This window comes from Pteronotus mesoamericanus, unplaced genomic scaffold, assembly GCF_021234165.1.
Source record: "Pteronotus mesoamericanus isolate MK-2021 breed Mesoamerican mustached bat unplaced genomic scaffold, CSHL_Meso_final scaffold_232, whole genome shotgun sequence".
Lineage (NCBI taxonomy): Eukaryota > Metazoa > Chordata > Mammalia > Chiroptera > Mormoopidae > Pteronotus > Pteronotus mesoamericanus.
Window position 1 is genome coordinate 9,087,746 of NW_026555311.1, and position 11,963 is coordinate 9,099,708.

The window sequence follows — 11,963 nt, forward strand, 5'->3', positions numbered from 1 at the left end:
ATTACTATTCTATTACAGTTGCCCGAATTTTTCCCACTTTGCCCTCTTCAGCCCATCCCATCCCCTTTCTCGCAGTAAATTCCCGCGCTGTTGTCCATGTCTGTGGGTCATTCACACATGTTCTTTGACTAGTCCCTTCCCCGTATTTCAACCATTATCCCCCTCTCCCCTCCCCTCTTGCAGCTGTCAGTCTGTTCTCTGTTTCCATGCCTGCCATTCTATTTTGTTCGTTAGTTTATTTTTTCATTAGATTCCTCTTATAGGTGAGATCATATGGCATTTGTCTTTCACCACTTGGCTTATTTTACTTAGCATAATGCTCTCCACTTCCATCCATGCTGTCGTGAAAGGTAGGGGTTCCTTCTTTCTTTCTGCTGGGTAATATTCCATTGTGCAAATATACGAAAGCTTTTTGATTCACTCATTTGCTGATGGGCACTTAGGCTGTTTCCAGCACTTGGCTATTGTAAATAGAGTTGCTTGAACATAGAGGTGCATAAGTTCTTTTGAATTGCTGATTTGGGATTCTTAGGGTATATTCCCTGCAGCAGAATCACTGAATCAAAAAGTAGTTCCACTTTTAGTTTTTTGAGGAAATTCCATATTGTTTTCCACAGTGGCTGCACCAGCCTGCATTCCCAACAGCAGTGGACTAGGGGTCCCTTTTCTCCACATCCTCACCAGCACTTGTTGTGTGTTGATTTATTAATGATGGCCTTCCTGACCAGTGTGAGGTGATATCTCATTGTGGTTTTAATTGGCATCTCTCTGATGGCTAGTGATGTTGAGCATTTTTCATATGTCTATGGGCCCTCTGTATGTCCTCCTTGGAGAAGTGTCTGTTTAGGTCCTTTGCCCATTTTTTAAATGGATTGTTTGTCCATTTAATCTTGATCTTGTTCTTTTTCTTAAGTAAGTCCCTTTAACATTTCATGTAATCATGGGTTGGTGATGATGAACTCCTGTAACTTTACCTTGTCTGGGGAGCACTTTATCTGCCCTTTCATTCTAAACGATAGCTTTGCTGGATAGAGTAATCTAGGTTATAGGTTCTGGCTTTTCATCACGTTAAACTTCTTGCCGGTCCCTTCTTGTCTGCAAAGTTTCTTTTGAGAAATCAGCTGATAGTCTTATGGGAACTCCTTTGTAGGTAACTCTCTGCTTTCCTCTTGCTGCTTTCAACATTCTTTATCTTTAGCCTTTGGCATTTTAATTATGATGCATCTTGTTGTGGTCCTCTTTGGGTCCAACTTGTTTGAGACTCTCTGTGCTTCCTGGATTTGCATGCCTATTTCCTTCACCAAATTAGGGAAGTTTTCTTGCATTATTTTTTTCGAATAAGTTTTCAATTTCTCACTCTTCCTCTTCTCCTTCTGGCATCCCAATAATTCAGATGTTGGTATGTTTGGAACTGTCCCAGAGGCACATTATACTATCCTTGTTTTGTTTTTAATTATTTTTTCTTCTTGCTTTTCTGATTGAATGCTTACTTCTTTTTTATGTTCCAAATCATTGCTTTGAATTCTGGCTTCATCCCCATCACTGTTGGTTCCCTGTAGATTTTTCTTTATTTCACTTAGTATAACCTTCATTTCTTCCTGGGTTTTTTTTATTTTTTGGCCATACTCAATGAGTTCTTTGATCATAAGTGTTTTGAACTCTGTGTCTGATAGGTTATCTCCATTTAGTTTAGTTCTTTTTCCGGGACTTTGTTCTCTTCTTTCATTTGGGCCATATTTCTTTGTCTCCTCAATTTGGCAACCTCCCTGTGTCTGTTTCTGTGTATTAGATACAGCTGCTTTGGCTCCCTCTCTCAGTAGCATGGCCTGTGGTTTAAAAGACATCTGTAAATTGTGTGGTACAGAGCCTTAGATAGTCGCCAGGATGAGGCAACATGTTTCACCTCTTTATGGTTCTTTATTGGGGGAGGGTTTGCCCAGCACTCTCCCTGTGCAACTGGGGCCCTTCCAGCTGTTGGCCTGGTGCTGAATCCCAGCGAGGGTGAGTCTATGTATATTTTAAGTCTGTGCAGGCCCTTTAAGCAGAATCTCCTGAAAATCTGGCAGTTTCTTCCACCGCCCTGACCCCCGCTGGTTTTTACAGCCAGAAGTTATGGGGATTTATCTTCCCGGCACTGGAACCTTGGGCTGTGTAGTCTGGCCTGAGGCTGGGATCACATCGCTCCCAAGGTATCCCTCCTGATTTTTATCCACCAAATGTGAATGTGGGACCGCCTGTTTCCCCACTGCTGCCTCCGCATCTCTCCACCTGTCTTCTCGTCTCCACCCTTCCCCTCGTCTCCACCCTTCCCGCCCATCTGGATGAACATGGCTTGTTTAAATCCTTCATTGTTGGACTTCCAGACAGCCTGCGGTCAAGTTGTAATTCTTTCTGTGCTTGCACAAGGAAGTGAAATGTGTTTACCAACGCCTCCATCTTGACCAGACATCTTGATTAGCATTTGTTAAAGAACTGAAGGAAAAATAACTTTAAATCACGTATGATTTGGGAGGATGCATTAATTAAGCCTCTCCAGACAGGCAGGAGGGGGTGGGTGTGTGGGTGTGGAGAGAGAGTGTAGAGGCTTGGCTGGCCCAGAATCTGCACCCTAGGCTAGCAGGCCTGAAGCCCAGAAGAACTGATGGTGCAGATAAAGTCCAAAGGTATTTTGCTGGAGAATTCTCTCTTGTTTGGGGAGGCTTGTCTTTTTGTTCTATTCAGACCTTTAGTTGATTGGATCAGGCTCACCCATCCAGTGGAGGGCAATCTGCTTTACCAGAGTTCACCAATTTAATTCCTAATCTCAGCCAAAAATACATTCCTAGATGACATATTAACTATTATAGGGAACATTTTAATAGTGCCGAAATTTAAATGTTTTTTTCCAGCTGAGTTGTTCTTATTCAGTACTGCCCTTAGACCTAGAGGGTCCTACTTTGACTCCACTCTTTAGAGGATTCTGCTTTGGCCCTCATCCAGCCATGTCTCTTCCCATAGGACAAGACCAAGGGACAAAAGTTGTGTCTTCGCCGGGAGCCCAGGCCCTTTATTGTGGACCACCTTCTGGTTCCTCAGGACCCTGGAATTCTTTGCCTTGACAGCTGCAGGCCTATTTTCAGGTCCTGCGTGGGCACCTGCCCAAATTCACACTCATTTCCTATGTGGCTGTGTGCTCATTTGCAGTGAGAGGCTGCATACATGTGTGGCCTGGGATTTCCACCTTTATGCAGGTGGTGCCTCCCAATACAGGATGGATCCTGGAGTAGGAGGTGACATGGGGCAGGGCGACGGCCGTGTGCCTCTTCGCGCTCTGTCATCCTCAGGTAGTCTCTGAGGCGTCCAGATTGCTAAACAAGAGCTTTAAGTAATTACAAAGGTATGTTTACAAGATAGGAGGATGAAACATGCTTTATGTTCTAGTCGTCACTTTGTTAGCTTGATTTACAACATTTAAGTATTCAGATGTATGATAGATGGTCTTTAATTTCCACCTTTGCTGCAGTCCTCAGATGTTAAAGGCAGATCTTGCCTATTGAGGGTGAGCAAATTCATCGAATTAGAAGTTGATTACTAAATTTGAAATCAGGGTGTTATAAAACCAAGTAGTGGTTGTCCCTTGGGGAGGTGAGGTTATGATCAGGAAAGAGCCTGTCATGTTCCATTTCTCAGGTTAAGTAGTGATTACGCAGGTGTTTATTCTAAGTGCTCTTGGGCTTTGTGTATTTCTACCAATGGAGAGTGATCTTCCAATAAAATGTTTTCTTAAATCTTTTAAAAATATATTCTTAGAAAAAATTTTATATCTCAGGAAAACCTTCCTTTCAAACTTGTCCACCACAGATTATATTACATATGCTCTAAGAATCTTAGCCTAGTCATTGAAATAAACAAAAGTTACCTTAAAATTTCATGAAAGCAGTTAAATAAATTCTGTAATTTGTGTGCGTGTCTCTGTATACACGCATGTGGAGGCACATACTTAGGAACATGAGTTTGATTTTTGTTCTCAGAACCTCAGCCAAAGAAACAGCTGAAAGAAAACCTCTGTCTTCATTCTCAGTAGTTCCCATGGGTTAATGACAGAAGATACTTTCAAACATGTTTTTTTTTAAATTTGACTCTTAAGTCTGCGGTTTGTTTATATGAAAGAATGAGCAATGATAATGAAGGCAAAAAAATATTAACTTTTTTCAGGTTAGAGAATCATTATATGTGAACTTCGTTTTGTAAATTTATGAAAAAAACTTTCGGATACAGTTTCTATACACCAAACCATTCATTGTAACTGAGACTCTGTTCTTATCTTTCAGGTATCATCTTCAATAAAGAAAGAAAGTAATGAGGAAGGTATGGTATATTTTGGTTTTTGAGGAACTAGATATGTAAATTTATTCATTTACAGTTAGTGGAAACCAAAAAGAAGAAGGAAGGGAGGGAGGGAGGGAGGGAAGGAGGGAGGGAGGGAGGGAATGAGGGAAGGAGGGAGGGAGGGAGGGAGGGAGGGAGGGAGGGAGGAAGGAAGGAAGGAAGGAAGGAAGGAAGGAAGGAAGGAAGGAAGGAAGGAAGGAAGGAAGGAAGGAAGGAAGGAAGGAGAAAGAAAGAGAGAGAGAAAGAAAAAGACAGACTAATTTAAAAGTTATATAAACTAATGCCCAGGCCACGTAGCTCAGTTGTTTGGAGCATCATCTTGATACACCAAAGGTTGAGGGTTTGATTCCCAGTCAGAGTATGTAGAGGAGTCAACCAGAGAATACATAAATAAGTAGAACAACAAAACAATGTTACTCTCTCAAATCAGTAAATAAACATTTTTTTAACGTTACATAAGCTAAGTGAAATACTTTTTAAAAGTCATTAAAATTTTCATATGAAATACCTTATTTCCTAATTTCAGAAACTGAGAAAGTAAATTTATAACTTTAATGCTAGAAAATGGTTTGATTATGTAGTGACTTTTTGGTGAAGTAGGGAGATTCTAGCTAGTTCTGATAAACTTAAAAAGACTCTAAATACCTGATTTGGGAGATTGTCTTTATTATCTTTTATTATTTTAATCATTCATTTTAACTGAAATTTTAAAAATCTAGTAGGATTAAAAACACCGTATTTCTTATTACCATTATTTGAAGCTGTTTTGAGACACAAGCAAAAATGTACTATGGTAAAAGTTTCAGAATACAAGCACATGCACATATCATTTGTCTTTCAATATTTGGCAAGACTTTTGCTCTTTTGCTTTAATAGAAAACAGGAGAAGAATATTGAACTTGCAAATTTGGAGGAAAATGAGAACTCTTTACTGTGAGTCCACTTTTAGGATGTATAGAAAGGAGCAAATTCATAGACATGATTTCTTTGGGAAGCATGAAATCATTCCCATTCCTTATATGGGAAACTAACCCTTTATGTCTTTGTAATACTGTCCTGTTTGGGGTATTCAATAGGTAGTCAGATTTTACAGTTTAAGGTTTTTCTAGGCTTTTCGTGCTATAGCTAGGGTACTAACTTCTGCAATAATCAGTAGAGACTAAAATGACCCAGAAAGAACTAGGAAATGAAGCGAGAAGACTCTAGAATTTCTAGTGTGGTTTTATATAAGACTTGTTCCAAATGAGAGAGCTTGAGTTTCAATGGAAATAGCTTTAAATAGAGAAATATGTCATACTAAGCTTCTTGATTGTCTTTATCTGCCTAAACACTTCCTAAATGTATAAATTAAATTTGTCTTATTCTTCCATGCTCCCTCCCTTGTCACCCCTTCCCTAACACCTTCCCCCCCCCCCCCATTTTAAACACAGAGCAAGTGTGGCACTTCCTTGGCAAGCAATGGGAGCATTTGAAGCTCTGCCATCAAGACTTCAGTTTCTAAGGGCTTCCAGGCTCCGCCTCCCTCAAGTGCGAGAGATAAGCTGATCTATGAGAATCTGATGACTTTCTGCTGAAACTTCATTTTTTCCCAAACTTTCTGAAATATGTACTGTTTAAATAAACACTGGAATTTTTGAATTAGTCTCTTCCAGATATTTACTGATGTGAAAAAGATCTAATTTTAGAGCAAAAATTTAGAAGCATCAAGTTTCGACTGGTTCAGATTTCCATGCCTGAAGGAGCCCAAAGATTTTATTGGCATTTGTTTTTATAGGCTAATGTAAAATTACAAAGTTAGTACATTAGTAAGATTTCTGTAGATATTATTGTTTTTATTTTCATACCTTATTATCTCTTTTCAAGTCCATTGCTGGTAGAGACTTCATTTAGCCAATTTCTGTCCACTTATTAGTCCTGTGTAAATGTGTTTACATTTTAAGGCTCTTCCCTGTAATTTATTGTTTTAGAGGGTCCAGTCTCTGTGTGAGTCTCATCTGGTTTCCTTAGTTCTGACTCTCTGTGGTGACGACTCCCACATCCACCTAAGAGGCCCATGTCTTTTTTCCTGGGATCTGCCTACTGGACGCCTCTTCAGATCCATGTGACCCCTCTGATCCAAGACTCACCTCATGTTAATTCCTTTGTTCTTCTTAATTCTTTTGTTCTTGAACAGTGTAATTAACATTCTCCAAGTCCTCCACTCAAACCCTTGAACGTGTCTTCTATGATCTTTACTCATGAAGGTCATCTAACTGTTTCAGAGTCCTCTCCATCCCTTCACACCCAGTCTTTGCTGCTTTCCCCCTATGTCACTGGCAGGGTTATAACAGCCTCTTTTTTGTGCCTTTCTGATCCAGCCCCTCCTCCTCAGCCCCAGTTGTTCTGGCTCAGTTTCATACTCTCTTGCCTCCTAAGCCCAGCCTCTGGCTTTTCTCCCTCTATACTACCTTCCACATTTCTAAACAGTTGTTTTCCTAAAGCACAGGCCTTGCCTTATTATATTTTTCTCAAAATGCCTTCAATGGCTTTCCATATTCTTGAGGGAAAAAAAGAGCAAAAAGCTCCGATTTTCTCAGGAAACCCTCCAGCCACGCCCTGCTGCTCCCTCCTCGCCTCACACACCTTGTGTTTGTACACTCCTGGTGTGGTGCTTCACTTGTCTTGCCAAATATTTTCCTTCCCTTTTTCTATTATCATCATCAACATGTGACATTTACAGAATATGCTTTGTGAATAAACAGTTTTTATCATAAGCACTGTTATGCTAATAGTTACCATTTATCGAGTGTTCTTTATTAGGCTCTGCTTTAGATGTCTTATGTGCATACACTGTATAAGGTACAATGGATTTTGTCCACTTCATATTGAGACTCTGAGAATTCTATAATTTGCTCAAGGTCATATAGCTAGTGAGTTTAAGAGCCAATATTAGGACCCATGACTGTATGGCTCTCAATGTGTTTGTCTTTCCGCTTCCTTCTATATGCTGTTTCCCCCATATAGTTCCTCGTGATGTAGGCGAAGCTCAGAGCATGCCTGTTTTACAGAACAGGAAACAGGCACACAGGGCGGGACTGGCCCAAGTGAAATAGCAAGGTCCACTTGCAATGTCTTTGGGAACGTGTGAACCTCATGGAGAGACATGAAGGAATCTAAGGGGAGAATTAATTAGTTCTAATTTTATTGATATATTGTCCTTTTCATTTTGAAAATAAAATCTATGGAAATATAAAAAGTGGAGACCAGTTGTTATTTTAATAATTATAAGCAAGCTGAATTGCCAAAGGATATAGGGAAGTCATGGCATGAGGCATATCGGTCTCCTGAAAGTTGGAAGAGAGAAGCCACGTCTGGTGGGCCTCTTAGAGTGTATCAGGTGAAACAGAGCCTTTGTCAGTCACATCCCAAATGCCATGACTTAAGGGTGTTTTGGGCACCTGGAGAGGAAGGCTGACTGTGCTGCTGCTTCTCTATTCAGAATGCACTGTAGGGCTATAGCCTACATAGGGCTCTTGATAGCCTATGTAGGTTCTTTGCCCTTTTTTAAGTGCCTCATTGCAAAGGAGTGAATCACAGAAATATTAGGGGGATTTGATTACATCAGTGTACAATACATCTCACTGTGATGATTTTAATTAGCCAACTCTTTGTTTAGACATGCTTTCTCATTAACGCTATTTTTAAATGCATCCATTCAACAGTTACTTATTGACTGTCTATATAGACACTAGTCCTCACTTAGCATCATCAGGAGGTTCTGCAACTTCAAGTGAAATGATATATTGGGTTGGCCAAGAAGTCTAGTTTTTTCCATAAAATAAAAACACATTTTTCATTTTCACCAATAACTTTATTGATTTGGATATTTTGAATATGTTGGCTGTCTCCAGCATGGTATCGCATTGATTGTTCTCAGTCAATGCCTCGATTCGATCGCTATCAACTTCTGGTCTACCTGAACATGGGACATCGTCCAGCAAGAAATCTCACCATGAAACTTTGTGAACCACTTTTGACACATTCATTCAGTCAGTCACAAGACCTTCTCCATACATGGCACAGTTTTTTGTGTTCCAGTTGTGTTTTTACATTTCTTTAAATAATAAAGCATAATATGCCAAAATATTGCTTATTTTCTTCCATCTTCAATATTCAAATGGCTACATAAAAATCGCTAATTTTTATGTTTTTTTTTTTAATACAGATATGACAGGTGTCACAATATAATCTAACAATATTGTTTTGAGTGAAGTTAAGGACAACTAAATGGTACTAGAGCCATCTTATGGAAAACAACAAATGATCTTTTGGCCAGCCCAGTATAATGAAACCAATGTTACCATAGGCTAATTGATATAAACAAGAGTTCCTGCAGCATCTCATCAATGTTATAACAAAACAACACTGAACAAAACATGAAGGAGGACCTGCTGTGTATACCAGGTACCATTCCAAGTTTTTAGGACATGTCACTGCAAAACAAAAATTCCGGCCTGTATGGACCTTGCATTTTGTGTGTTGAAGACAAATCTTAAACATAGTAAGTAATTTATGTGCAGTATGTAGAAGGGAAAAGACAGGATAAGGGGGGTCAGCAATCTGTCTTGTGTTCAGGGGAAGGCTGTGAATTAAAGTCTTAAATTGAGCAGCTCAGGGCAGGCCTAGTTGGGGAGATGACAGAGTAAAAGTTGAAGAGAAGCAGGAGTAGGCCTAGGCAGGTGTGAGAGAACTGAGGCAGAGGCAGCTCCAGGAACAAAGACCGAAAGGCAGAAATGTGACCCACTTGTTAGAGGAACAGTAAGGAGGCCCCCTGGCTGGAGGGAAAGGAATAGGGGAGGAGATCCCAGAGGTGGCAGGGAGATCACATAAGGGGCCAACATAAGGACGTGAAGGCCTTTTACTCTGATAAAATCAGCCATCGGAGAGTCCTGAGCAGAGAAGTGTGGGTCACTCCAACTGCTGTGTTGAAAATAGATCGTGCTGCCCAGGCCGGGTGGCTCAGTTGCTTGGAGCACCCTCCTGTACACCAAAAGGTTCTGTGTTTGCTCCCTGGGCAGGACACACAGGAGGCAAAGGGCTGAAGTTTCTCACATTCATTCGTTCTCCACCTCCGCCCTCCACCCCAAAATCAATGAACATATCCTCCGGTGAGGGTTTTGGAAAAATAGATTGTGCTGGGGTGGGAAGTCGGGGACTATATAGGTCAAGTGTGGAAGCAAGAAGATCACTTACGAGGTTTCTACAATAATCCAATAAATTTGTTGTTTTTCCTTTTTTGAGGTCATTTTCTAAGTATAAATTCCCTAAGGTAGTCAGAGAATAAGAACATTTTAGGGCCAAATACATTTTTGTAAGGATTATTCCAAATTATACTGTCACCAGCAATAGATGAGGTTTCTAGTTTCTTCTATCCTACCATTCCCTGGATAGGATATTTTATTGTTGTCACTGTTATTAATAGATTTAAATTTTTTCCTACCTATTTACTAATTGTCTCTTATGAATGTTCTCTTGATTTACCTGTTTTTCTTCTGAATATTAATGTTTTTATTTATATGATGTCCTTAGTTTTAGGTGCAAATTTAGATTCTTTTCCCCACATTCAAATAAAAAATTTAGACATGAGCCTTCGAAATATTTATACAAAGTTAGCTGGGAATTGGGAGTGAAGTATACTAATTTTCCTTTATACAGTATTAGCTACAGGAATATACTTACCGCTTCCTTTCTCTTAAAAATTAGGAAAGATAACTTTGTAATGCTAATACTCTAAATTTAAAATGGATAAAATGCTAAAACCAGTACAGTTTTAAAAGAAATCTTGAAAAAAAGTCAAACAATGAGTTTTATCCAAATAGAGAAGCTGAAACTGGGGGCAGATATGCATCTGTGGTCCTCAACCAGGAGAACTTGGCAGTTGGCAGGGTCAGGGGTTAGCTTCCTAAAATGAGGTTTCTCCCTGCTTGGGAAGTAGAACATCAACACTAGGATTCTGACCAGAATCTAGACAAAGACTGCTGAGCTCTCAGTGAAATGGGCAAGTAGGCTGGGCTGTTCCTATCTAAACCAGCAGCAACACAGGCAAGGACACAAGCGGAGGCCCGCTGTGTGCAGGAGATCCCTGCAAAACTTCTGGGAGTGGTGCAGAAAGAAGTGGAACAGAATGGGGGCTGTTGACTCTAAGGTCACCTGTTGCCCTTTTCAAGTACTGCTTCTTGAGCTCTTTATCCTCAAAGTTCGTCTCAAATGCTGCCTTTTCTGTGAAACCTCCAGTCCTTCCTATTGAAATCAACCATTTTCCTGTGTGAGAGAATAGCACTATGGATTTTTAGCATTATTACAGTATTTAGGCTGTCGTGGCTTATATTGTTTTAGACTTGTTCGGTGTCTCTACTACTGGATTGTACTCTCACTGGGTGTCTTGAAACTTTGTGTTTTTACACATTAACAATTTGTTGTATGAAATTGATAGAACATTCTGTGAGGAAGACAGATATGCTTTCTATTTTACTTATTATATTAAATTTAAAGGTTAAGTAGATTCCCAGAAATCATGGATCTTCTGCATATGTAGTTCTGTTACTGCAGCTGAATGAATGCATTTTGAGGGATATTGCTCTAGTCTGTTCCAAAAGGTCATGTGAGATCTTTGGAATACAAGAATCTATTCCTTTTAGGGATCTCCAGAAAAGGGGAGATTTAGTGTCTAACCTACTAATTATTTTATTTTGCTTTTAATGTGTACTCAAAGAATTTACAAATCGTAAGGTAAAAATATAAGAAATTTTTCTAAGTTGACTAATTCTTACCTCCTAAAATTCTTCTCGTCATTGAGATTTTTCCTAAAATCCTTCCTAAATTATCTTCTTTGCTATAGAGTCCCCAAATGAATAAACATTTGCCTACTGAAAAAAAAATACTTCATTTTTTATGCATTCTGTATACCTAGAATTGTTTTTGCTTTCTGAAACAATTAGTGTTATCCAATCCCCACCTCCAACAAGTGAATAAATGATATCCAGAAAGTAAGATTTTCTGAAAAGGATCTTATTTATTACTTGTATTCAAGGCATTTTGAGAGTTATACAGGAATCTTCTGATGCCCCCAGAGAATAGTTTAACTTATGTAAAAACAGTACCTAATTGTGAAAATACTGAGGCTGATCAACATATGTTTACTGTTGATCTTTTGTGAAATATGAGGCAAAAATAAACATGAAATACGTAAAAATAGGCTCAGGGCTCAAAGGTCAAAATTATCCTTTTTTTTTAATGTGCATTGGTCTCATTTTCTTTTTCCATACACTTGCACAGTATGAGCTCCCATCATGTGATTAATACTGTCCTATATTTAGGAAATATATTCCTTGAAAACAGTGACAGCTGCGGTATTTAGATAATGGATTTCTGTGTGAAAAAATGCATGTCACATTGAGCTGTTTTTGTAGTTTTTAAACATTTCATATTGCAATGAATCTTTTATACATATTTAGAAAATGAAGAGGATGAAATGAAATATACATTGTTGAGCTCTAAAGGAGATAGTCTTAGAGTACAAAGTTTCACATGTGATAATCCACCAACATTATGTAATG

The 11,963-nt window shown here is 39.2% G+C and overlaps 1 protein-coding gene across 3 annotated transcripts in view; it reads left to right on the forward strand.

The window, feature by feature from the left end:
• PPA2 (inorganic pyrophosphatase 2) overlaps window positions 1-6,600 on the forward strand; it is an 88,967-nt gene extending 82,367 nt beyond the window's left edge. For 2 of the 3 annotated variants that reach the window (XM_054591663.1, XM_054591664.1), the window contains 3 exons: window positions 2,998-3,119; window positions 4,311-4,347; window positions 5,799-6,600. In XM_054591663.1, coding sequence (XP_054447638.1) covers window positions 2,998-3,119; window positions 4,311-4,326 — 138 coding nt within the window. In that variant the 3' untranslated portion in view covers window positions 4,327-4,347; window positions 5,799-6,600. The remainder of the gene's footprint in view (window positions 1-2,997; window positions 3,120-4,310; window positions 4,348-5,798) is intronic. The other variant, XM_054591665.1, reaches the window with a different exon arrangement.
• The last annotated feature ends 5,363 nt before the right edge of the window (window positions 6,601-11,963 follow it).